The 27,729-nt window shown below is 33.4% G+C and overlaps 1 protein-coding gene across 2 annotated transcripts; it reads left to right on the forward strand.

The window, feature by feature from the left end:
* On the forward strand, positions 1-27,434 carry LOC148946590 (uncharacterized). 2 transcript variants are annotated; one of them, XM_089097474.1, is made up of 3 exons: positions 155-226; positions 12,436-12,676; positions 21,577-27,434. In XM_089097474.1, the coding sequence occupies exons 2-3, from the start codon at positions 12,521-12,523 to the stop codon at positions 26,416-26,418; spliced, it is 4,998 nt and encodes a 1,665-aa protein (XP_088953600.1). In that variant the 5' UTR covers positions 155-226; positions 12,436-12,520; the 3' UTR covers positions 26,419-27,434. The 2 variants fall into 2 exon arrangements, with proteins under 2 accessions (XP_088953601.1, XP_088953600.1); XM_089097475.1 differs by lacking the exon at positions 12,436-12,676 and having other exon boundaries at positions 1-226.
* Positions 27,435-27,729: the final 295 nt, after the last annotated feature.

A 27,729-nucleotide genomic window follows, 5' to 3' on the forward strand; every position in this document is an offset into this window, starting at 1 on the left:
AGCTGTAAATTGTCTCGGTTTGGTTGAAGACAGAAGCAATAAATGTGTCAAATCAAACACAGTCTTCATCATGGATTGGATATTACCGTTTGGTTTGATTTTGTGCTTCGGAACAAGTCACTGTGACTACAGTTACTTTGAAAAAGATGTCGTTAAGCTTGTTGACTTTGTTGATACTATTGACTGGATTGATTTTAATGACCTAACCCTAGAAGAGGGTGCAAAGGTATGGCTTTCATTTACTCATTTACTCATCAGTGGACAAACAATATTCACCATCAGTGGACACTGATGTCATCAGTGGACACTGATGACACTGATGCAGATTTCAGCAGCTCAGTGGACAAACGATAGCGGTAAGAAAAATCTATTGAAACAAAAATTTATTGCGCGAGATTTTCAAAACAAAAAAATCATGGACACAACTAGTCAACTGGAGTTTATTAATAGTTGCATGATTGATCTCAGCTTAGTTCTCAGTTTAGTTCTCAGCTCAGTAGCTGGGTCTTTCACCACAGACATCTCTGGCTGACTGTTTATTTGTATCCCTATTTTTTTGTGATTATCCAGATGGAAATCGGCGCTAATTTTGTAAATCGACACCGAAACTTAGAAAGTATTTCATGCTCAAGTTGATACGAATGTTTCTAAAAATCGGCGCTGATTTGAAAATCAGTCTCGAAAATGAGCTACATGTGCCCTGCCCTTAAAAGAATATATTTAGTAAAATTGTCAAAAATGACTCCTAACTGTTTAAAATTACTAAAATGTAAATAAACCCTTATAAAAGCCATTTTTAATATTCAGTTTTTATATTGAAAAGAACGAATTGACAATAAAATTAAATGCTTGATTTTAACTTGCTTTTAAATGCTTGCTTTTTTAAGGGATTTTTGCTTGCTTTTAACTTATACATTTACCACAGCAGGTATTCAGGTTTTTAAACCAACCCTTTGAAAATTAATCTTAAGGTTTTGAAAATTAAATAGAAACATAATAAACTGAAAATAGAACATTTAAGAAAACAAAAATCCCTCCCAGACATTTTATAGCCTTACCCTCCTTAGACCATGGAAATTTCATTGACTCTATTATTATTTTAGCAAGAAACAACAGCGATGTTGAAATAGTATTCCATACATTACCAATCGAAACAAGTCAAATATGCCTCAGTATCTTACTTCTCATTCCTATAAGGGGGGGGGGGATAGAACTACATTTGGAAGGTGTTAGTTTATTGGATTAATATACCTCATCGGCCAACTTTATATTTTGATATCTGTCACTTTTGAATATAATATTATCATGAACAGTAGTAATTGGTAGTGATAATATTATCGCAATAAAGTAGTGATTGGAGCTCTTCGGAGAGATGATAATAGTGTCAAAACTCTTTATGCTATTAATTGTTTGTTATGAATCTGTCCTTAAATTCTGAGGCATAAACATACCTTCTATGCCCCGGCATTATCGTTGAGGGCCCAAAACTCCTATTCTAAAAGCTCTAATATTATTTTGTAACTTAAGTCTTTTCCGAAATTAAATATAAAAAACAAGTTGTTTCAACTGAAGGTAAGGAAAAACATTAAAACTATGAAATAACAGAAATTATTACGTATATGAGGGGGGTAACATCCTCCTTAACACCTGGTTCTTCACGCTAAAGTTTTTTAGTATTTAAAAAAAACTTCTGGTTTTTTTAGTTAAACGGCCCTTGATTTGAGGAGTCGTTCTTAAGGAATTGGTACAAAAAGTCAAACTTTGGCGTTAAGAGCAAGGTATAAGGAGGGGGCAACCCCCCTTAAATATGTAATAATTTCTGTTTATTTTAAGTTTTGATGTTGCTCCTTACTTTCATTTGAAGACACTTTTTTATTATTTAATTTCTAATCGTTTTTTTAGATAACGACGGGAAATTTGGCTTCCACTTAATGAATATCTTCTTCCCCACACGGATAATCCCTCCACTGAAAATTATTCCCACGTAACTTACCCCCTACCAGGTAAGTTGCCCCAGAGAGTTCTATTCTCACCGAAAATCCCCCACCCCTGGAAAATTTCTTGTGGATGTTCCTGGCTGAAACATTTTTCTTAACCCACTTTCACTTGGAAAAAAAATGTAATTTCTGAATGTTTTTCGAATTATACTGGAAACCTCCCTCCATGGAAAATTTTCTCTGCAAACCCCCTTCCCCTAGTATGAAGTTGCTCCCACAGAAAATGTCCCCTTTAGAATCTATCCCGCGAAAAACTCTCCAATGGAGAATTTCTCCCGTGGGAATTCCCCACCTACAGAAGGATTCTCTGGACAATTCCAGTCAGGGGAAAATTTTCCCAAGACATGTAAAATTGAGTCGGCAAAAGCTAAAGTAACACAAACAAAGAGAAATTCCTACAGGAATTGTGGCAAATTTCCCCAGTATACAATTTCCCTGGAAAGTTCATCTTCTACCACCTTCCCTCCCACGGAAAATTCCCCCAGAAGAAGACTTAACCCCCATTACTTATAGACCTTTCTCGAGGGGCTGTGGGGGTCAGGCTATCCCCAAAGACATAGTTACTAGACCTTTATACTATGCTGAACAAAATGACTATCTCGAATTTTTGATCAGACTATTCTGGGGAAAAGAAGGTGAGGTGTGGGAGGAGGGCTAAATACATTCTTATTATTCGATTTTGTGCGTGTGTTTTTTTTTGCTTTTTTTTTTTTTTTTTTTTTTTTTTTTAATACGACAGACATTTTTTTTTTTTTTGACTGAAGACGACATGGCGGAGGTCTTTGTCGAAATATTTAATTGCTCTTCGTCTTCATATGTTGCCACTGGCTGAAAAGTGCCTAAAACTGTGGTTAGTTAGGGGTTAGTGCCTAAAATTGTGAAAAAACCACCTATAAAGTTCTTCTTTTTTATATTTTAAAATTTTTCCTTAAGCGAAGATACGTATATCAAACAGAAATTTCTCATTCCCTAAAATTTCTCATCTGCTCAGGATTTTTGTTTTTTGCCATATGAGAAAAAATTTTAAATAAAAGGAAAAAATTTAGATGTTGAGTTTTTGTCGTCATTTTTCTTACTTTTTGTTGACTGTCGTACTAAATATTACTTATAGTAGACTACAAGCTTAAAATCAGCTTTTTTTAAAAATAAAAAAATTTCAACTGAAAGTAAGAAACAATATTAAAACTTAAAACGAACAGAAACTATTACATTTATGAGGGAATTCACCCCCTTGTCAATACCTTGCTCTTTAAGCTAAAGTTCGAATTTTGTTTGAACTCTAACAAAAACTCTAAGCAGAGACTCTAAGCTAAAACTCTGAACTCTTAACTAAAACTAACTAAACTAAAACTGTAATCTAAGTCTCTCAGGTAAAAATCCAAACTCTAACCTAAAACTAAAATAAATTATAACTCTAAAAAAAACTCCAAGCTAAGACTCTAAGCTAAAACTCTAAACTCTTAACTAAACCTAAACTAAACTAGAACTCTAAAAAACTCTAAGCTAAGACTCTAAGCTAAAACTCTAAACTCTTAACTAAATCTAAACTAAACTAGAACTCTAATTAAAACTCTAAGTCTAAGCTAAAACTCTAAACTAAACTAGAACTTCAACAAAAAACTCTAAACTAATACTCTAAGAAAAAAACTCTAAACTCTTAACTAAAACTAAACTAAACTAGAACTCTAATAAAAACTCTAAGATAAGACTCTAAGCTAAAACTCTAAACTCTTAACTAAAACTAAACTAAACTAAAACTCTAAGCTAAGTCTCTAAGGTAAAACACCAAACTCTTAGCTATAACTAAACTAAACTAGAACTCTAACAAAAACTCTAAGCTAAGACTCTAAGCTAAAACTCTAAATTCTTAACTAGAAGTAAACTTAAATAGAACTCTAACAGAAACTCTAAGCTAAGACTCTAATCTAAAAATTCGAGACTCTTAAATATAACTAAACAAAACTAGAACTCTAACACAATCTATAAGCTAAGACTCTAAGCTAAAACTCTAAACTCTTAACTAAAAATAAACTTAACTAGAACTCTTACTAAAACTCTAATCTATCACTCTAAGGTAAAACTCTAAAATCTTAAATATAAATTTAATAAAATATAAATTTAACTAAAACTCTAAGCTATGACTATAAGCTAAAACTCTAAATTCTTAAAAAAAACTAAACTAAACTAGAACTATAACTAAAACTCTAAGCTAAGACTCTAAGGTAATACTCTAAACTCTTAACTAAAACTAAACTAAACTACAACTCTAACAAAAACTCTAAGCTAAGACTCTAAGCTAAAACTCTAAACTCTTAACTAAAAATAAACTAAACTACAACTTTAAGTAAAACTCTAAGCTATGACTCTAAGCTAAAACTCTAAATTCTTAAATGTAACTAAACTAAACTTCAACTCTAAATATAACTCCAAGATAAGACTCTATGGTAAAACTCTAAACTCTTAACGAAAACTAAACTAAACTAGAATTCTAACTAAAACTCTAAGCTATGACTCTAAGCTAAAACTCTAAACTCTTAGCTAAAACTGAACTAAAGTCGAACTCAAACTAAAACTCTAAGCTAAGACTCTAGGCTAAAACTAAAAACTATTAAATAAAACTAAAATAAACTAAAACTCTAATTTAAGACTCTAAGGTAAAAGTCTAAACTCTTAAATATAACTAAACTAAAATACAACTCTAACTAAGACTCTAAGTTAAAACTCTAAACTCTTAACTATTAATAAACTAAACTTCAATTTTATCAAAAACTCTAAGCTAAGACTCTAAGCTAAAACTCTAAACTCTTAACTATTACTAAACTAAACTAGAACTTCGACAAAAACTATGATAATACTCTAAGCTAAAAACTCTAAACTCTTAACTAAAACTAAACTAAACTAGAACTCTAACTAAAAGTCTAAGCTATGACTCTAAGGTAAAACACCAAACTCTTAACTAAAACTAAACTAAACTAGAACTCTAACAAAAACTCTAAGCTAAGACTCTAAGCTAAAAAACTCTAAACTTTTAACTAAAACTAAACTAAACTAAAACTCTAATCTAAGTCTCTAAGGTAAAACTCCAAACTCTTAACTATAACTAAACTAAACTAGAACTCTAGCAAAAACTCTAAGCTAAGAATCTAAGCTAAAAACTCTAAACTCTTAACTATTACTAAACTAAACTTCAACTCCTACAAAAACTCTAAGCTAAGACTCTAAGATAAAACTCTAAACTCTTGTATAAAACTAAACTAGAACTTCAACATAAACTCTCAGCTAAAACTCTAAGCTACAAACTCTAAGCCCTTAACTAAAACTAAAATAAACTAGAACTTTAACAAAACTCCAAGCTTATGATCTAAGCTAAAAAACTCTAATTTATAAAAAAAAACTAAACTAAACTAGAACTGGGGCAAATTCTCTAAGTTAAGGATGAAGTGTATGATTTAGAAACCTTAACTATAACTGTACTAAACTAGACATCCAAAAAAAACTCAGCGAAATGACTATGAGCTAAAAACTCAAAACTCTAAACAAAAAAAAAACTCAACAACAAATCTATTATAATTCTATAAGGTAAAACTAAAAATTCTTAACTATATGTAAACTAAACTAGAACTCAAAATTAAAATAAACTAGAACTCTAACAAAAACTCTTAGCTAAGACTCTAAGCTAAAATTCTAAACTCTTAACTAAAACTAAACTAGAACTCTAACTAAAATTCTAAGCTAAGACTCTAAGGTAAAACACCAAACTCTTAACCAAAACTAAACTAAACTAGAACTCTAACTAAAAACTATAAGCTAAGACTCTAAGCTAAAAACTCTAAACTCTTAACTAAAACTAAACTAAACACAAACTCAAAGTTAAGACACTAAGCTAAAACTCTAAACTATTAACTAAATCTAAACTAAACAGGAACTTAAAAAAAAACTATAAGATAATAATATAATATAAAAAATATAAACTATTAAATAAAAATAAACTAAAATAGAAATATTAAAAAAAATATAAGATAAGAATATAATCTAAAACTATAAACTATTAACTAAAACTAAACTAAACAAGAAGTCTAAAAAAAATTCTTATTTAAGACTCTAAGCTAATACATCAAAATCTAAACTAAAACAAAACTAAACTAGAACTCTAACTGAAAATCAAAGGTAAAACAAAAAACTCTTAGATAAAATTAAACTAAACAATAACTCTAACAAAAAAAACTCTAAGGTAAGACTCTAAGCTAGAACTCTAAACTATTAACTATTACTAAACTAAACTTCAACTCTAACAAAAACTCTAAGCTAAGACTCTAAGCTAAAATTCTAAACTATTAACTAAAACTAAACTAAACTAGAACTTCAAAATAAACTCTAAGCTAAGACTCTAAGGTAAAACACTTCAAACTCTTAATTAAAACTAAACTAAACTAGAACTCTAACTAAACCTCTAAGCTAAGACTCTAAGCTAAAAAACTCTAAACTCTTGACTAAAACTAAACTAAACTAAAACTCTAAGCTAAGTCTCTAAGGTAAAACTCCAGACTCTTAACTATATGTAAACTAAACTAGAACTCAAAACTAAAAAAAAACTAGAACTCTAACAAAAACTCTAAGCTAAGACTCTAAGCTAAAATTCTAAACTCTTAACTAAAACTAAACTAGAACTCTAATTAAAACTCTAAGCTAAGACTCTAATGTAAAACACCAAACTCTTAAGTAAAACTAAACTATACTATAACTCTAACAAAAACTATAAGCTCTAATCTAAAAAACTCTAAGCTCTTAAATAAAACTAAAGTAAACACAAACTCTAAGCTAAGACTCTAAGCTAAAACTCTAAACTCATAACTATTACTAAACTAAACTACAACTTTAACAAAAACTCTATGCTAAAAATCAAATCTATGAACTAAATCTAAACTAAACTAGAGCTTCAACAAAAACTCTAAGTTAAAAACTCTAAAAACTTAACTAAAACTAAAATAAACTAGAACTCTAACAAAATCTCTAAGCTAAGACTCTAAGCTAAAATTCTAAACTCTTAACTAAAACTAACTAAACTAGAACTCTAACTACAACTCTAAGCTATGACTCAAAGGTAAAACACCAAACTCTTAACTAAAACAAAACTAAACTAGAACTCTAACTGAAAATCAAAGGTAAAACACAAAACTCTTAAATATATCTAAACTAAACTAGAACTCTAACAAAAACTCTAAGCTAAGACTCTAAGCTAAAACTCTTAACTATTACTAAACTAAACTTCAACTCTAACAAAAACTCTAAGCTAAAACTATAAACTATTAACTAAAACTAAAACTAAACTAAATTAGAACTTCAACATAAACTCTAATATAATACTAATCTAAAAGCTCTAAACTATTAAATTGAAATAAACTGAACTAGAACTATAACAAAAACTCTAAGCTAAGAATATGAGCTAAAATTCTAAACTCTTAGCTAAAGCCAAACTAAACTAGAATTCTAACAGAAGCTCTAAGCTAAGACTCTAAGGTAAAACACCAAACTCTTAGGCCAGTTGAAAGACATTCAGTGCATGGAAGTGTTTAATTAATATGTGAGTTTTGTTTCTTATTTATTTATATTTTTCTTTCGTTTTTGCTTTTCGTTCTCTTTATGTGTTGTTTTATTGTAATGTAATTTAAGTTGTTTTTTTTTTACCGTTGAGAAAGGCTCCCGGATGTGGGGCCGAAATATTCGGAGCTTTTGTGCATAATTAATTGTTTTGTAGTTCACTGCTTTTTAGAAAATTAAAACCCGTTTTTCGTGTTTAAAAAAATTTTTTTGTTTAAAACTAAACTAAACTAGAACTCTAACTGAAACTCAAAGGTAAAACATCAAACTCTTAACTAAAATTAAACTAAACTAGAACTCTAACAAAAAAACTCTAAGCTAAGACTCTAAACTAAAACTCGAAACTCTTAACTAAAACTTAGCCAAACTAAAACTTTAGGTAAAACTCTAAGCTATAACTCTAAGTTAAAACTCTAAATTATTAACTATAACTAACCTAAACTTTAACTCTAACTAAAACTCTAAACTAAGACTTTAAGGTAAAACTCTAAACTCTTAACTAAAACTAAACTATGCTAGAACTCTAACAAAAAGTCTAAGTTAATACTCTAAGCTAAACCTTGAAACTCTTAACTAAAACTTAACCAAACTATAACTTTAAGTAAAATTCTAAGCTATGACTCTAAGCTAAAACTCTTAATTTTTAACTGTAACTAAACTAAAGTAGAAATCTAAATAATATTCTAAGCTCCGACTATAATCTAAAAACTCTAAACTCTTAACAACACTAAACTAAACTAGAACTCTAAAAAAAACTATAGGCTAAGAATATAAGCTACAAAACTATAAAATTTTAACTAAAACTAAACCACACTAAAACTCTAAGCTAAGTCTATAAGATAAAGCTTCAAACTCTTACCTATAACTAAGTTGGGGGTGAAAAGGATGGTTACTTCAATTTGTAAAATGGGTTTAGGACGGTCACTAAGAAAAGAACTTGTTCTGAAATGCCTTTTGAAAAGTATTGCTTGGTGTTGGGCATTCAAAAACTGTAAAGTAAAGTTGTGGGTGAAAAGGATGGGAACTTCAACTTGTAAAATGGGTTTAGGATGGACATTGTGAAAAGAACTATTTCTGAAATGCCCTTTGAAAAGTATTGCTTGGTGTTGGAGCATTCAAAAAGCTGTAAAGTAAAGTTGTGGGTGTAAAAGGGATGGGTACTTCAATTTGTAAAATGGGTTTAGGAGGGACATTAAGAAAAGAACTTGTTCTGAAATGCCTTTGAAAAGTATTGATTGGTGTTGGAGCATTCAAAAAGCAGTATAGTAAAATTGTGGGTTAAAAGGATGGGTACTTCAACTTGTAAAATGGGTTTAGGATGGACATTAAGAAAATAACTTGTTCTTAAAAGATATAATAAAGCAATAAAAAATTATTAAAAATTGGGGGCTCAGGGGCCTTGGGGGCGCGGGGGGTCCTTTGGGAGCCGGGGGGACCTTTGGGGACCGGGGGCTTCCTTTGGGGATGGGGTAGGGGGATCAGAGCCCTTGGGGGCTGGGGTAGAGGACCTCACAACACTGTTCAAATACAACTTGTGTATTATAACGACCACAGAGTTTCACCCTCAAATCCTCTTCTAAATCCTCTTCTAAAATCATCTTTTAAAATGTCTCTAACTGTTTCGCCCAAATAATTCCCTATAATGTCTAAAACAGTTTCGCCCAAATAACCCCTAAACGTAATTTATGCGTGTTCCTTTTGTTTTTGGCATCCCTGCGCTGTCACATTTGAAATTACTAGGAAACTCTTTCCCGCGTTAATCTCTTTATCTCTAAGATCAAAACATTCGCCCGAAAACAATTCCCTTTTCGTGACAAATCAATCAACCTTGATATCACCTGTCAGACATTAATAAACTTCACCCGGAAACAATTTGATCAACATTAACATCACCTTTCAGACATTAATAAACTTTGCCCGGAAACAATTTGATTAACCTTGAAATCGTCTGTCAGACATTAATAAACTTCCCCGGAAACAATTCTCCTGGACAAACTCCAATTTCTCGGAAACGTGTTCTCCCTGGGGATTCCATGCCCATATTTGGTGTGGGATTGGGACGGACAGCACAGGTGTTCTCCCTAGGGACTCTATGCCCAAATATGGACTCCCCGTGGGACTGGCTCCCCCTTTTCTACTGTTGTATTTGTATGGGTGGGCCAGCGTGGCGCGTCGGTGGTCATTTATCTTACGGGGGGAGGTGTTGGGGTTCCACCCCTGTTTCTTTTCTTTTTAGATAAATGACCCATTTTCTTTTCTGTAATTATATTTGCCTATAAGATAATTTTTAATCCGAAAAAGTAGAATGGATTTTGAATGGGGATTTAGAGTATTGGCCAGGACCAAGCGAAGGTCCACCCCTATCCAAAGTTTGTGTACAGAGTGAATATTATTTTTGAGTTAGGTGTGTTTGTTGTGACCGTTTGTAAGAATACAAGTAAACTATTTTCTACAGCCGTGTGAGATTATTTTTCCAGGAACCCAGACAGGGTAGGAACAGAGTTACAAGATACCATCATTTTTATATTGACAGGGGGGTTCGTTACCTCCAAGGAGATAGTTAGAAATATTAGCGGTAACCGAGGGCGGGTACCCTTGGCCTTAAAAATTGGCAATTTGACCGCTCGATCACGTTATCATACCCTTTGGCAGGTTGCACTGTAAATTGGGTATCATCAACCCCAATATTTAAAGAACCGGTGTGGTAGGCACGAGCATCTCATTATAATATTTAGTGCCGTCGGGGGACTTTGTCCTCCAGTAAGTGATGTAGCACCATTTTTGCTCCAATAAGTGGTGACCCCTTACTTTACCACACCAATACTGGTGACATCGTGGTTACCGGTATAACAGACACGCTATATGAACATAGTGTATTTTGGTTTTGCTAGACACTCCGCTGAAGATTCCAGAAGAGCTTCATCTTAGTGCCCTTACCCTTTTTTAATGTTTTTATGAAATTAAAAACATTTAAATTGTAATAACACATATATAAAAAAATAAAACATATAAAACACACATATGAAACACATATAAAAAATAAACAAATAAAACACATATAAAGCAAAAACACAAATAAACATTTATATGGAATTAAAAACATGTATACTGGTTTCGTATTAAATCAGGAGTTAAGCAGGGTTGTGTTCTATCCCCCTTTATATGGATCCCTTTGATAGATTTTGTGTTAAGAAGGACGCGAAAGGCAATGGGAGACCACGGAATGAAATGAGGAGGAAAAAATCTCCTGGAGTTAGATTATGCCTATGCTTATGAAAGTGATAGCGATGAATAAAATTTTAGAGGTTTTGTGAGTTCAGGGTGCAAGAATAGGTTTGAAAAAAAAATTGAGGACTAAGTCACTGAGGCTAGGAATAAGTGACGGTGAAAAGGTAATATTGGGTAATAAGAACATCGATCAAGTGAACAGCTTCACTTAACTGGGTAGTATTATCAGTAAAGACGTTGGGAGTAGTGAAGATGTGAAAAACAGAATAGCCAAATCTGAGGATCACAGTTTAAAAAAGGTTTGTAAGAATAGGAAGATAAGTCTATAAACAAAGGATAGAATATTGGAAGCTACAGTAATTTCAGTGGTCAAATATGGTTCTGAAGCCTGGATACTCCGAAAACGGAGGAAGATTTGCTAGAAAAGTTTAGTACAACCTAGAAATTGCCAAAGATTGTCTTTGTCGGCCAACCTTCTATGGCCAAACGAAAAGCAGATCGTCCCCAGTTTGGATGAGAGGATGTTGTAAGGAAAGTGTTAAGAGAAATGGGAACTTCCTGGGAGGGTGTAAAGAAGGAGGCTTTCAATAAATTGAGATGGAGGGGGAGTTTGCGTAGATGTGCTGGCCTCAGGTGGATTCTTGCTGCAGTGAATTATTAGTAAATAGTAGTAACAGTAGCCTATTCATCCAGGGTTACCATTTCTTGAGATCTTTACCGAGGTCCAGAAACCTCCATTTTTATCCTTGGGATCTCGATATATTTCAGAAATAAAACTTGAATATAATAGGAATAGCACCCCAATTTCAGCCACATCAGTGTCAGAAAATCAAAGTCAAATTTTCAATCTATGTCACTGACCATCCTCTCCCCCTCCATCTTGTATTTTACAGTGAGAGATTATTGAGCAAGCCTTAGACATAGCTACGGCTAAGTAAATCTTCAAACTGAATGTTAAAATCCGGCCGTAAATTAGAATTAGATTTTTAGTTTTGAGGGGATAAAGCTTGAAAGACCTTGAAAATAAGTTTGGAATTAGTTGACAATAGAACTAAGTCAATTAAAAAACAAAAATACATTAAAGAAAAAAAATTTATAGAAATTTTTTTTTCAAGAATCAAAATTAAAAAGGCATTCCGAGTTAAATTCATAAAATAAGTCATGAAAAAAGAAGTTAGCAAAAAAAAGTTAGCATGAGTTAATGAGGAACCAAAAGAAATAAAAAGGAAATTATAATGAATAATCGAGTAAAATTAAAAAAAAAACATAAAATGATACGAATAAATAAGACAACCCACCTCTTTACTGCATTAAAAGCTTGATTCTTTATTTTAATTTCTATTAATTTAAAGTTTAGTTTATACATTAATATTTATTTCTGTTTGTTTTCTTTTTACTCATTTTAGGTTTTCTTAATTTCTCTACTTTTCTTTGAATAATTCTCATGGAAAACACTTTTTATTGATTACTCATTTTTAACATTTATAATTGGTTACTGCCTCAATGATGGAATTTAAAATCAGGACCTTTAGAACTTGGTGAAATCACAACAGGAAAATAGATTAACTGTCTTCAGCTACGACAGCACTGTAATATAATATTTGATTCCCAGAAAATTAATCTCGGAAGCTGTAAATTGTCTCGGTTTGGTTGAAGACAGAAGCAATAAATGTGTCAAATCAAACACAGTCTTCATCATGGATTGGATATTACCGTTTGGTTTGATTTTGTGCTTCGGAACAAGTCACTGTGACTACAGTTACTTTGAAAAAGATGTCGTTAAGCTTGTTGACTTTGTTGATACTGTTGACTGGATTGATTTTAATGACCTAACCCTAGAAGAGGGTGCAAAGGTATGGCTTTCATTCACTCATTTACTCAGTTAATCACCGTTTGAAGCAAAATTGTCTGTTCAGGGCTCGGCACACGTAGCTGATTTCGGGAACCGATTTCAGCATCAGTGGACAAACGATAGCGGTAAGAAAAATTTATTGAAAGAAAAATTTATTGCGCGAGATTTTCAAAACCAAAAATCAACTGGAGTTTATTAATAGTTACATGATTGATCTCAGATTAGTTCTCAGTTTAGTTCTCAGCTCAGTAGCTGGGTCTTTCACCACATACATCTCTGGCTGACTATTTATTTGTATCCCTGTTTTTTTGTGATGATCATGATGAAAATCCGTTCTGATTTTGTAAATCGGCACCGAAAACTAGAAAATTTTTCAAGCTCAAATCGACGCCAATTTCTTTTAAAATCGGCGCTGATTTGGAAATCAGTTCCCGAAATCAGCTACGTCTGCCCAGCCCTTTAAAGAATTAAATAAAAAAAACAAGTTTTTTAAACTGAAAGTAAGGAGCGACATTAAAACTTAAAACGAACAGAAATTATTCCGTATATGAAAGGGGCTGTCCCCTCCTCAACGCCTCGCTCTTTACGCTAAAGTTTGACTCTGTCTCACAACTTTATTTTTTAAAACAATAAAAAACTTTAGCGTAAAGAGCGAGGCGTTGAGGAGGGGACAGCCCCTTTCATATACGGAATAATTTCTGTTCGTTTTAAGTTTTAATGTCGCTCCTTACTTTCAGTTTAAAAAACTTGTTTTTTTTATTTGTTAACATTGAGTAAAGTTCATAACTTTCAGCCCTCCCCCTGGGGACTTTGGGGGATCAAGTCATCCTAAAAGACATTTTTATCATATTTTCGACCATGCTGAACAAAATGGCTATCTCAAAATTTTGATCGGGTGACTTTGGGAAAAAAATGAGCGTGGGAGGGGGCCTAGTTGCCCTCCATTTTTTTTGGTCACTTAAAAAGGGCACTAGAACTTTTAATTTCCGTTCCAATGAGCCCTCCCACGATATTCTAGGACCACTGGGTCGATACGATCACCCCTGGGAAAAAAAAAAAAACAAACAAAAAAACAAACAAACAAACAAATAAACACGCATCCGTGATCTTTCTTCTGGCAAAAAATGCAAAAATCCACATTTTTGTAGATAGGAGCTTGAAACCTCTACAGTAGGGTTCTCTGATACGCTGAATATGATGGTGTGATTTTCATTAAGGTTCTATAACTTTTAGGGGTCTTTCCCCCTTTTTTTGAAAATCAGCCAAATTTTCTCAGGCGCGTAACTTTTGATGGGTAGCTCTAAACTTGATGAAAGTTATATATTTGAAATCAGCATTGAAATCTGATTCTTTTGATATATCTATTGGTATCAAAAACTCGTTTTCTAGAGTTTCGGTTACCATTGAGCCGGGTCGCTCCTTACTTACAGTTCGTTACCACGAACTGTTTGATATAACTGTAAAATTGTCAAAAATGACTCCTAACTGTTTAAAATTACTAAAATGTAAATAAACCCTTATAAAAGCCATTTTAATATTCAGTTTTTATATTGAAAAGAACGAATTGACAATAAAATTAAATGCTTGATTTTAACTTGCTTTTAAATGCTTGCTTTTTTAAGGGATTTTTGCTTGCTTTTAACTTATACATTTACCACAGCAGGTATTCAGGTTTTTAAACCAACCCTTTGAAAATTAATCTTAAGGTTTTGAAAATTAAATAGAAATATAATAAACTGAAAATAGAACATTTAAGAAAACAAAAATCCCTCCCAGACATTTTATAGCCTTACCCCTCCTTAGACCATGGAAATTTCATTGACTCTATTATTATTTTAGCAAGAAACAACAGCGATGTTGAAATAGTATTCCATACATTACCAATCGAAACAAGGCAAATATGCCTCGGCATCTTACTTCTCATTCCTATAAGGGGGGGGGATATAACTACATTTGGAAGGTGTTAGTTTATTGGATTAATATACCTCATCGGCCAACGTCATATTTTGATATCTGTCATTTTTGAATATAATATTATCATGAACAGTAGTAATTGGTAGTGATAATATTATCGCAAAAAAGTAGTGATTGGAGCCCTTTGGAGAGATGATAATAGTGTCAAAACTCTTTATGCTATTAATTGTTTGTTATGAATCTGTCCTTAAATTCTGAGGCATAAACATACCTTCTATGCCCCGGCATTATCGTTGAGGGCCCAAAGCTCCTATTCTAAAAGCTCTAATATTATTTAGTAACTTAAGTCTTTTCCGAAATTAAATATAAAAAACAAGTTGTTTCAACTGAAGGTAAGAAAAAACATTGAAACTATGAAATAACAGAAATTATTACGTATATGAGGGAGGGTAACATCCTCCTTAAAACCTGGTTCTTCACGCTAAAGTTTTTTAGTATTTAAAAAAACTTCTGGTTGTTTTAGTTAAACAGCCCTTGATTTGGGCCTTAAAACGGCCCTTAAGGAATTTGTACAAAAAGTCAAACTTTGGCATTAAGAGCAAGGTATAAGGAAGGGGCAACCCCCCTTAAACATGTAATAATTTCTGTTTATTTTAAGTTTTGATATTGCTCCTTACTTTCATTTGAAGACACTTTTATTATTTAATTTCTAATCGTTTTTTAGATAATGACGGGAAATTTGGCTTCCACTTAATGAAAATCTTCTTCCCACACGGATAATCCCTCCACTGAAAATTATTCCCACGTAACTTACCCCCTACCAGGAAAGTTGCCCCTAGAGAGTTCTATTCTCGCCGAAAATCCCCCCAACCCTGGAAAATTTCTTGCGGATGTTCCTGGCTGAAATATTTTTCTTAACCCACTTTCACGTGGAAAAAAAAATGTAATTTCTGAATGTTTTTCGAATTATACTGGAAACCTCCCTCCATGGAAAATTTTCTCTGCAAACCCCCTTCCCCTAGTATGAAGTTGCTCCCACAGAAAATGTCCCCTTTAGAATCTATCCCGCGAAAAACTCTCCAATGGAGAATTTCTCCCGTGGGAATTCCCCACCTACAGAAGGATTCTCTGGACAATTCCAGTCAGGGGAAAATTTTCCCAAGACATGTAAAATTTACTCGGCAAAAGCTAAAGTAACACAAACAAAGAGAAATTCCTTCAGGAATTGTGGCAAATTTCCCCAGTATACAATTTCCCTGGAAAGCTCATCTTCTAGTACCTTCCCTCCCACAGAAAATTCCCCCAGAAGAAGACTTAACCCCCATTACTTATAGACCTTTCTCGAGGGGCTTTGGGGGTCAGGCTATCCCTAAAGACATAGCTACTAAACCTTTATACTATGCTGAACAAAATGGCTATCTCGAATTTTTGATCAGACAATTCTGGGGAAAAGAAGGTGAGGTGTGGGAGGAGGGCTAAATACATTCGTATTATTTGATTTTGTGCGTGTGTTTCTTTTTTTTTTTTTTGTTTTTTTTTTTTTAAGACGACAGACATTTTTTTTTTTTTTTGACTGAAGACGACATGGCGGAGGTCTTTGTCGAAATATTTACTTGTTCTTCGTCTTCATATTTTGCCACTGGCTGACAACTGCCTAAAACTGTGGTTAGTTAGGGGTTAGTGCCTAAAATTGTGTTAAACCACCTATTAAGTGCTTCTTTTTTATATTTTAAAATTTTTCTTTAAGCAAAGATACGTATATCAAACAGAAATTCCTCATTCCCTAAAATTTCTCATCTGCTCGGGATTTTTGATTTTGCCATATGAGAAAAAATTTTAAACAAAAGGAAAAAATTTAGATGTTGAGTTTTTGTCGTCATTTTTCTTCCTTTTTGTTGACTGTCGTACTAAATGTTACTTATAATAGACTACAAGCTTAAAATCAGCTGCCATCATACTAATTGTGTTTGGGTTGGAGTAAATAAAATAAAAAAAATTTCAACTGAAAGTAAGGAACAATATTAAAACTTAAAACGAACAGAAACTATTACATTTATGAGGGAATTCACCCCCTTGTCAATACCTCGCTCTTTAAGCTAAAGTTCGAATTTTGTTCCAATTCTTTAAGAATGACACCTGAATCACAAAAAGTTTAATTAGAATAAGTAGCTCTTATGAAAGGACTAAGAAACCTCCTCCACCCTCCCCCTCCCGAAAAATCACACGGCAACCTGGATATGGTCTTGACAGTGACTTTTCATTTTCAAATTTAGACAAATGAAAAAAAAGAAAAAAAGGTGTTATATTTTAAACATGACAGTGGGCAAAAACAAAAACAGGAAATAAAAAAATTGTTTCATGTTTTGTTTAAGCTAGTTTTTTTACCGTTGACAAAGCCTTCCAGATGAGAAGCCGAAATATTCAGATTTTTATAATGTAAAGTTTGCTTCTTCTTTTTATTTCCCCCATTGTCTTGTTTAAAATGTTACATCCATGTTTCTGTTTTTCACTTGCTAAAACCGATCCGCTATTAAATAAAAAGAAACTTTCTTCAACTGAAAGTATGTAGGAAGGTACATTAAAACTTGGAACGAACAAAAATTATTCCATTTTTGAGGGGCTACCCCTTCCTCGTCCCTCGCTCCTTACGCTAAAGTTTGATTTTGTGTCCAAATCCCTTAAGACTGACTCCTCCGCAAATTTCTTCCTGACAATCTCCTTATTTTCATTTGTAAAAAATAGTTATTTAATATCTTATTATTTTCAAATCATGCTGGAAACTCCTCTCCATTTCCTCAATGGAAAAGCTTCTCCAGGAAACACCCCCCCTAAATGAGGTATATTTCTCTAAGCAAATACTATATGCAAACAATGGGCAAATTCCATAGCTTACAATCCTCTTGCCCCCTCCTCCATTTAAAATTTTCCAACCTCCCATTCCCCAGGGGCTAGGGGGGGTCAAGTTATCCCCAGAGGCATAGTTATGAGACTTTTCTACCTTTCTAAATCAAATGGTTATTTCAAAATTGATTAGATGCCACTGTGTTGAAAAGGGGGCATGGGAGAGGGGCTATTTGCCCTACAATATTTTCATCACTAATAAACGGCACGAAAACTTTTAATTTTTCGTTCGAATGAGAGGACCATTAGTTCAATAAGATCATCCCTGGAAAATTTTACATTTTTGCAGACAGGAGCTTGAAACTTCTTCAATAGAGTTTTCTTATATGCTGAATCTAATGGTGGGATGTTCTTTTAGATGCTTTGACGTTTTGGGAGTATATTTCACCTTTTTCAAAAATCAGTAAATTCTTCTCAGGCTCGTAGCTTGTGATAGGTAACATTAAACTTAATGAATTTTATACAGCTGGAATAAGCATAACAGACCAATTCTATTGATGTATTAATTGTTATCAAATTTCTTTTTTTAGAGTTTTGGCTACTGTTTGGCTACTATTACCATAAACTGTTTAACAATACTTATATGTTAACAATTATTGGCTTTAATAATTTACAGTCCTTTCTTCAGCGGCTACTGGGTTCATTTCATCCCTGGCGGCATATTTTCTGAGCTTTTCGACTATTTTGAACAAAAACCCATCTTAAAATATTGAAAGGATGTCTTCTGGATTAAGGGGAAAGGGTAGTAAAAAGGGTATGAATGAGGGGGGGGGGGGCTATTCTCTCTCTAGTCCCTTTTTACTCACAAAAAGGTGGCAGTATTCAATTTCCAATCGGACGAGTCCGTTCTAAAATTTTTACGACCACCTCTTCCACGTGAAGTGGTCTAGGGTTGGGGGTAGGGGAGTAAATAAAACAATAATAAATGGAAATCTGCAATGTAAAATCTCAATTTAAAACTACCCACACGAATAAGGAATACTATACAACCCACTACCCAAATTGCCATGAGTTAAATCCTTCCCAGAATTTAGGAAACTGCTAAATGGTCTTTTAAACTTTTAATGGTTTTTTAATGGTCTTTTAAAGAAATATAACTTTTAGACAAGTTCAATTCCGAAGACTTTAAGACTACATTCTTTTTTTCATTATGTTTGGTAGGTATGTTTTCTATTATTTCGTATACGAATTTAAGTTGTTAACCATTACAAATAAACTGTTTTCTAAATACAATAATTCTGAGTCAAGAAATTCGTGGGAACCAATTCTAAAAGCCCTATCAACTAATGAAATCGCAACTCCTCTTTTAACCGAAAGTGAATAACACGAGTGAAAATTCAGATATCTATCGCTCTGCTTAGGCAGAGAAAAGCAAGTGGAAATCTCTTTGAATTAATTATATTTCAAGAAGTGGTAGCTTATTATTTTCTTCAAACTCAACTATATTATATTCTATATTTATATCAAAACTATTCAAATTCTGATGAAAAACGTCTAAGGATTCAAATCCGTGCTTCCAAATACATTCTACGTCATCCTTGAATCTACCCCCAAAAACAAGGGAAATGTCTAAAACTCTGTATAGCGGACCTTTCAATAAGATCCACGGAAAGATTTGCCAATAGAGGACTAAGAGCAGCCCCGTGGGTAAGCCAAAAACCTGTTTATAAACTAAAATAAAAAATAAATAAACTAAAATAAAAGGAATATTCATTAACCAGAGTAACTAATTTCATCATAACCTCAACATCAAAGCTCGCCAATATTACGTCCTGTAACAAATCGAAGTGTTTTTTCAATTTATTCTTTAATATATATACGAGTTTTTTTTACGTAACAATTAGAGTACATTGAAATAGCCTCAAAACTGCAGAGAATCTAATTCTCTTCCAATGCCAATGTTTTTTATTTATTACTGAGGTCAGTGGAACTTTTTAAATAACATTTTTGAGTTCCTAAAAGGGACATTGCCACTGACAACCATTTACCTTATTTAGAAACAGGTGACGGAAAACATGATGCAATGGGATGGAATGGGGCTCCAGTCTTATTAATGTTGGGTAAATTTGGGTTAATGAGCAGGTTTACAATGGTCGAACTCACCAACAGTTTGTTGAACCATTTATTGAGCATCGTAACTCAATAAAAAAAGCTCTAAAATTGAGTAAGCCTCCAGAAACTTTTGTTTCGGCTTTGGCTGAACATATTTTCTATCATCCTGATCATTACGTAAAATTCAATGATGCCATTGCCATTTCTAATTATAAAGGGTTTACACAGGGAGCTATGGAGGCTATTGAATTTAAAAAAAACATATCCGTGCTAATATCTCAACAAATAGATGTACAGGTAGTTTGAATGTTGACCCTATATATAAAATTCTTCTTAAAAGTGAAACAGTAGATAATTGGGGTAATAACGTTTCACAAAATCCCCAGGGGCATAGATCAAATACAGGACAAAGGAGAATTACAGCAATAGTAGCAAACAATACGATTATTTCACAACAGAATAATTAACTTCATGTTCATTTATTTTATCCAGTTGCTTTGGTTTTCTCATTGAAGCAACTCTATTGAATGAATGAATGGTTTCTATTTCTCATCATAAATAACATAAGTTAGACGAAGGAGTATGAACAAAGAAAAAAACGAGCTCAACAAAGTTCAAAACAGCATTTAATACAATCTTCACGCTCGCCATTTCGCTTCAGAATGATTATTGCGCAATCCAGTAGTCAGAGACCATGAGCGGAGCTAATATTGTAATCTTTATTGTATTTGAAATTCCACTGGGCACTAGATGTTCACGCTTCAAGAGCTGGATGAATACGGTTTAGCCCCAATAGAAAAGGGAAGCATCAGCCCCCGTTCCAACTGATCACTGCAGTTTAAGGAAGACTCTCCCGGCAGGTACAACAGCACTTGCCACGGGTTTACTGCCCCCTCTTCTGCTTGTCAATTTGGGTTACGCAAGAAAACGGCTTGGCACACTATATATATATAAATATTCATAGTATGTTCAGAAATTAGGTCAAGATCAGTAGACACACAAGTAGGTCGATAAAATTATGTCCTGATTATGTGTCACTTATCCCTATTGCGAAATTTTTATTTTCTTCACTGCAACTTACGGATTTATTAATGTCCATACAATATTCAATTTTGATGTTGACACTCTGAACTCTGAAAACCAACATATTAGGTTATGTGACCTATAGTCTCAGTTGTGACAATTGTAGATATTAGTATTGGTTGTTTTTATTTCTTGGTGTTGGATTTTTTTTTTTTTTTAGGTTATTTTAGTTATTGTCTTCGTTTTTATCTGCGTTGAAGACGCCTCGTTTCATACAGGTGAAATATCTGCGTCGTTTTAGTTTTGATCTTATCTTTTTACTTGCCGTAATTCCATTTGTTCGTTCATCGTAGAGATTTTTCTCTTTGTTGTTGAACGTCATGGCTTGCCAGTTTGGCTTTAGATGTTTCATTCTTTACTTAGGCCGCCTATCATTCCTATCATTTATTGAATTTAATTGGCGATCCAATAACGCAAATTCTCTTTGTACCAGGATTTTACCGAATAAGTGTTTCTTGCCGATTCACCAGCAATATTAGCAGGGGGCCCTTCCTCGCTTGCATTAATAACACCTCTGCTGTTAAATTACCATTGCCTAGAAGAAAATTTGGTTTACCTTTGATTGAGCACTTAATTTTAATTGAAATTATAGGTAATAGACTAATAGCTTGACTTACTTGAATTAATGCTCTTGCTCAGCAGGGTCGCCAGCGTAGAGGAAATTATAAATTTACGCTGTGAATTTCCAATATCATTTAAGATATCACCAAATTAAAATTTTACATGGGTGGTATATTGACGAAGAAATAAGGTTGGTGACAGGTGGGTAGGGTGGGTTTATATTTAGGGTATCATTTGGGTAAAGTTTAAGATCTTTCCATTACTGAGCAGTGAATTAGGTGAACACGCCGCTTGATTCCTTTTTTTACTCTTTCAGAATAGAATAATAGCTTTACTCGAAAATTCAATTTTAAGCCCCTAAATATGGACCCTAATTATTATTTATTGCAGGTAAAACGATCAAGATGGCAGCAGCAGTTACACCTTTACAACAATTCTTCAGCAACATACGCAGTGGAGAAGTATTTCCAATACCTTTTATTAAAATCTCCGTGCACAAGAAAGTCTGGAACTTTCAAAGTAAGCTTACACGATACTTCTAAGAGCCAATCACTTTTATATTCAAGCTGTAATAACGGTACTTGGACATTCCAATTAAATAACAGCTTTGATGGTGTTTTAAGGATAAAAAGTTGCTACCCAAAAGAAGTTCTGGTTCAAAAAATTGGAACGAGTAATGTGACACAAGACAAGACACTTGGAAGGCTCCATGAAGATGGTAAAGCCAGGTTAGAAGAGTTAGATGAATTTTCAAAACAGCAAGTGCTTGTTGCTATTTTGGGGCTCCGAGGATCTGGAAAATCTACAATTGCTTCTTTGTTATCTGGCAATGATGAAATGTTTCGTCAGGGAAGAAGAAGCACAAAAACCACGACGTTAGGAATTGATTTATCACCAGTAATCCCAATTAATGAGTATATTCCAGCCGTGAATCATGCACTAAAAAATAAATTTTCTTATGATGGATCACCTTTTCCATTAGTATTTACTGATAGTGAAGGAATGGGAGTAAGAGGTGACAACATTGATTTTCTATCAACAATTCCACCCTTATTATTTTCCAATATTATAATGTGGGTAACTACTGACTCCTTGCGTTCAGATGAAGAGCTAAAAAAATTAGATCGCTATCTCAATTTGGCAAAGAGAGTTCAAGATCAAAGTGGATCGCTTTGTACTGACTTCAAGGGTGGGAAGTTGATTGTAATTGTTAATAAAATGCAAGGTGGTGAAAGGGACGAAGAACTTACCGACGAGCTCTTAGAAGAAGAGTTTCAATCTGAATCCAAGTTTGCGAAAAAGAGAGATTCTATTCGTAAGAAATTAAAGAAATGCTTTAAGTCAGTTCATGTCGTTGGATTTCCGTATTTGTCTCTACCAGAAGAAGTTGAGCATTTGAAATATATGAATATTAGAGGAAAGGGATCAGATCGTTTCAGACAGAGTCTAACTAAACTAATATCCTTGATTTTAAATGAGCAAAACGAAGCTAGAATCTTAGCTGGAACTACTATTACATCAAATGTATTGACTGACCTGTATGAAATCGTACTAGAAAAAATTAATTCAGAAGCTGAATTCCTTGATAATGAATTAATAGACGCTTTGTTTACTGTTAACATAAAACAAAATTTAACCAGAAATGAGCTACTTATATATAAAAATTTGATTGAAATTCAAAGAACCAAGAATATTGAAGCTCTTGTCAAAGTTGCTTGTTCTTTAATAGACGAAAACAAAAAACAATTTGGAATCCTTGTAGAAGAAAGTAAAAACGAAATGCAGAGAAGAACTGTTATTGCAGAATGGAATATAGTAGACACTCGACTAACAGAGTCAATGGAAAAAATGATTTTTTTTAATTTTAATGTCACATTGAACGAAATTTATTCCTTGTTGATAACACTACTTCCAATATGCAGGTATTTACCCGCACAGGAGCATTATTGCTTAGAAAGTTATTTTTCTGAGAGAGTTTCTAGCTCTCGAGAGCTGATGAAAACACTGCCAGCAGAAATTTCCAAAAGAATTTACAGCGCTTTAGACTCAGTTGACAGAGATAAAGTGGAAATGTTTTCTAAGTGTTCTAAGGAACGAATGTCATTTGCATATACCGAGCGTGATGATGCAGAAATTCTTTTAAGAGAAGGTATTGATATCATTAAGTCAGTGAACTCAACAAGGGATATTAAGGATGCGTTCAAAACCTTTGCAGATTTACGAAACACAAATGTAAAAAAAAAAAAGTTTGATTTTTCTTCATTAGTTCCGCGATGCAGTATGAATCCCCCTTTGCAAAAGGGAGAAGAAATTATAGAATACATAGAGTCATCATTTGGTAATAACTTAGAGAGGCTACAAAATAGCATGGAATTCAAAAAACAGATGAACCTACTTGAACCGCGATTTGATTTTGGCAGTGTATCTCCAAAGAATCTTACATATGGCAAAACAACTAGAATTTTTTATCAAATATGTGACTTGCCATCAATTTTATCAACACTGCCCCATCATATAGATGAGCTTTGGCTGATTTGTTCTAACTTGACAGTCTATGGTTATTCCACCACATCACTCAGGATGGTGTCTATTGAAACTGGCTATCTGAATATTCATCATAAGGGAGCCACTATCTGTTTAACAAAACCAGATGCTCCTCCAAAATCAAAAATCGGTCAAAAGGGGCAGATTGGATTTGACGGAGGAGTTGTTTCAATAAAGATTCATTTCGCTGTCAATGGAGGCGTATTAAGTATTGAAGCAAACGGAGGAGATGGTGGTGATGGAGGAGATGGTATTCATGGCTCCGAGGGATTAAACGGAATAAATGGAACCTTAAATCCAATACTTTATGAAAAGTCTTACTATGATGCTTTAAAAAATGATATGTTAAAAAACGTGCATGAATTTAAGACCGAACTACGTAAAACATGGTTGGCTTGGTTGTGTCGTTCACCTCTTAATTTTATATGCGATGTGGTTCCACAAAGCATGGTTTTGAGAAGCACTATTCATTTTTTTAAAAACTTTGAACACAGATCACTCAATGCTAAGCCAGGCCATAAAGGTGGTCGTGGCGGTTCTGGCAAATCTGGAGGGAATGGAGGTGAGCCTGGGAAGCTAAAGCTTGATGTCCCTGTTAACTCTTTCAAACATTTTACTCTATTAGCTCAAGGTGGTGAAGGAGGCAAGGGTGGCAAAGGTGGACCTGGTGGTCCTGGAGGTGAAGGTGGAACAATCAAAGCTATCGAGGTAAGATACAGTCGAACCTGGGAGCAGCATGAGCGAGTAATGCTTACAAAGAATGATGTACGTGGCACTTCAGTTGACGATGGAAAAATAATAAGTAGCGAATTATATTTTGTAGATAAACCAATTGAAAGAGAAAAGAAAGGTGAAACTGGAGAAACAGGAGAAAAAGGTAAAGCTGGAAGTCAAAATAAAATTCAGAATCAAGCTGAATATCTAACCATTGATGAGCATACTCTTTTTTCCGTATTCAAAGAAATAAATTCCTTTAGCTTGAAAGGAAAGCAAAGACACAAAGGCGATGGATCTATCCCCCAAAAAATTGATTTTATTGAAAAAATGTTTATTCAAGCTGCCAAACAGAAAAACGAGCTCTCTAATTTAAGAGCTCATTACACATCTCAAATGACTGGCAAAAGCTTAGACAGCCTTATTAAAATTGAAATGAACTTAGCAGATGAACTTATGCAAACTACTAAAACTAAGCAGCAGTCTATGAGAGAGGATTGGAGGATGTACAAGAAAAAGTTAAGTTCTGTTGACAACCAAATAAGTCAATTCAATGCTGCGAATCTGAAACATATTGTCGACAAATACAGTGACGAACTTTCTGCTGATTCACAAAGCCGTTTGGCACAAAGCTATGAAGAGGTAAGAAAAAAAACATTTGGTTTCGAGGCTGTAAAAATCCTATTTAACGTTGTGAATATAGCTCTAGCTATATTTGGTGTTGGTAATAAGAATTATGAAAGAGCTAAAACTGAGCTTCGAGGCCTTCTTGATTCTACTCATAACTTTTTTTCTGGCGAAGCAAAGGCGTATTTTAATAATATTGACCCCATATTCAAAGATTATTTCTCACTTATTGAACGTAATTATGACAAAACTAAACAACTAAGCAAGAAAATCAAAATTTTCGTCAATAATATTAGCAACATTGAGATAAGGAATCAAATAAACCTTGGGGTTGAAGTTTCGGATTTGATGAAAGCTTATAGTCCTGTCTCATTTGCACCTAGTGATATCAACAATAGATTCAAACGTTTCGAAGTTCGTAATTTAGTTTCTAACCTGAGGTCAGTAGTTTTCCAAGCTTCTAGCCAGCTAGGAGCGCAAAACATACCAGAACTAGATTCATTGATATCACTTATGGACATGAAAGTGGACTTTGCAGAAAAGTTGATCGAGATCACATCTGAGATTTCTGACACACAGCTGACAATTGACGCATTCAAACGACGTAAGAAAATGCTACATGAAACCTCTGAAATTACAGTGAACAATATGGCTTCTGCTTACAATGTACTTGACTCCATAGTCACCAACGCGATGCTAAACTTCTTTTCAATAGGAAAGGACATTTATTCTAGTTTATCTGACCTTATGACTGTGGCAGCATATGTTCAACAGAGTTCCAAGTTCTTTTCAAAAATTCAGCCTTTTTCACCTCTGTCTTCACAAGAAGAATTTAGAACAGTCCTGAAAATCCTAAGGAATGAGCTAAATATGGGAAACATCCTGCATAAAGGGGAAATTAAAATAGTTTTATATGAGATGGATTTTCCTTATGAGTTTGAACTCCTCAGAACAAGGCGATATGCCGTGTTTCCCGTTTTTGAAAAGGAAAAAGGTAATATTTGGATTGAAAGTGTTCAAGCCGTATTGAATAATGTTTCGAGTGAAGGGATGTACTATATGACTTCAATAGAGCACAGTGGCTCTGTTCTATTTGATTTTGGTGATGAGCTAAAGCTTGAACCTGCTGTTTTTCAAAGTGTGTATTCAGTTCCAGGACCTGAATGGATAATTAAGCCTGTATCTGTGTACAATAACATTGAACGTATAAATTATCCATTTTCATCTTACTACAAAATTAGTATCCCGGAAAACCATAGATCAATTAATATTGTTAGCAACATCTATATGAATATGTCGTCACTTCGTCAGATAGAATTAGTATTCAAAGTATGGTATAAGAAGTGAAAATGTTTCCGAAATTCTGTCACATTGAAAGTTTTAATAAAGTTGTCCTTTAGGTATAAAAATTCTCCTTCTTCTTCTAGAAGAAAAAAGGGTTTTATTAAAAGAAATAAACACATTAACAACGAACCCAAAGTTTATAAGCCTGTATGGGTGGACATCACCCTTTATAAATCCCTACGTACGTCATCACTACCAGCCATCCTTACCCTCCCTCCCCAAAAATAAAATAAACAAATAAAATTATTAAAGCTTTTTTGGAAATTTATCAGTATTGCCCTACTGCAGTACGAGTGTTAACTCATAAAAAAATGATTATATTTTTTCCCATGGGAGCAGTTCCGAAATTTACCAATTAACACACAGGAGATTACTGATTGGTAATCTTAAAAAATTAATATCTTAAAAATTTTAAAAATTACCGATACATTCAAAAAATTTCCCGATGAACAGGCTACTAAAGCGCTGTTCAGATGCACGTCTTGTGAGATATGCATGTGCAGACAGGTTTCCAGACATTAATATCCATGCCGTTCCCATCTAGGATTCCAAATTCCACCAGCTAGGAAGCCTCTTTTGCGCTAGATTTATCATCTCATCTGCACTTAAGAGTGGTGTTCATATGTATTCCTGGCTGAACTTCCATGGTTAAGCAAGTACTTTGCTTGAAATACATGTTTAAGCATGGAAATCTTGCTGAACTAGCGTGTGAACGCCTCTTAATGGAATCAACGCACTTTTAAGGGCTTTCAAAGCACTGTGTAATCTTTTCTTCTTCTCTAATAATCATTTTTCTTAGGTATGTGTACATAAGATGTTTTCTGCCCGTCAGGAAAAGAAGCATAGTAATCGCTGAACTAATGTTTTTAGCTAAAATAAAAACTATCTTTGTTTGTAAATTGTAAGTTACTTATTATAATAATCTATTGATATTTATTAAGATTAACTTATTGAATTTATTATGATGTATCCATTACAACACTTTTGCAATAATTTATTGATAGATAATGAATTATTGTTTATTTATTATAAATACTATTTAAATTCTCGGTTCTGTTAGTTCTGCATCAGAATTTCCTTATGAAAAACACTTTTTCAAGAAAGCTTTTTCTTCAAGGATGTTTGTAGCCGAACAGGTATTTGCTTATAATGAACACATAATTAACTCTTTTTTGTCTATTTACAAAACAAATTCGCGAAGACCATAAAATATTAAATGTTGTAAAGGATTCTAAAATTATAATGTTGTTAATTCGTTAATGGGGTTGAATTTTTCAGTTCAGTAATATATAGACTGTCAATTCGCATTCATTT

The sequence above is a fragment of the Artemia sp. Qi Xiang Cuo genome, chromosome 11 (assembly GCF_049724085.1).
Source record: "Artemia sp. Qi Xiang Cuo chromosome 11, ASM4972408v1, whole genome shotgun sequence".
Classification (NCBI taxonomy): domain Eukaryota; kingdom Metazoa; phylum Arthropoda; class Branchiopoda; order Anostraca; family Artemiidae; genus Artemia; species Artemia sp. Qi Xiang Cuo.

Excerpts from the sequence above, each read along its gene's own strand:
- LOC148946590 (XM_089097475.1), top strand. The coding sequence starts at position 71 with ATGGATTGGATATTACCGTTTGGTTTGATTTTGTGCTTCGGAACAAGT. Across the intron at positions 227-21,576 it reads CCCTAGAAGAGGGTGCAAAG|GTAAAACGATCAAGATGGCA; the intron begins GTATGGCTTTCA and ends TATTTATTGCAG.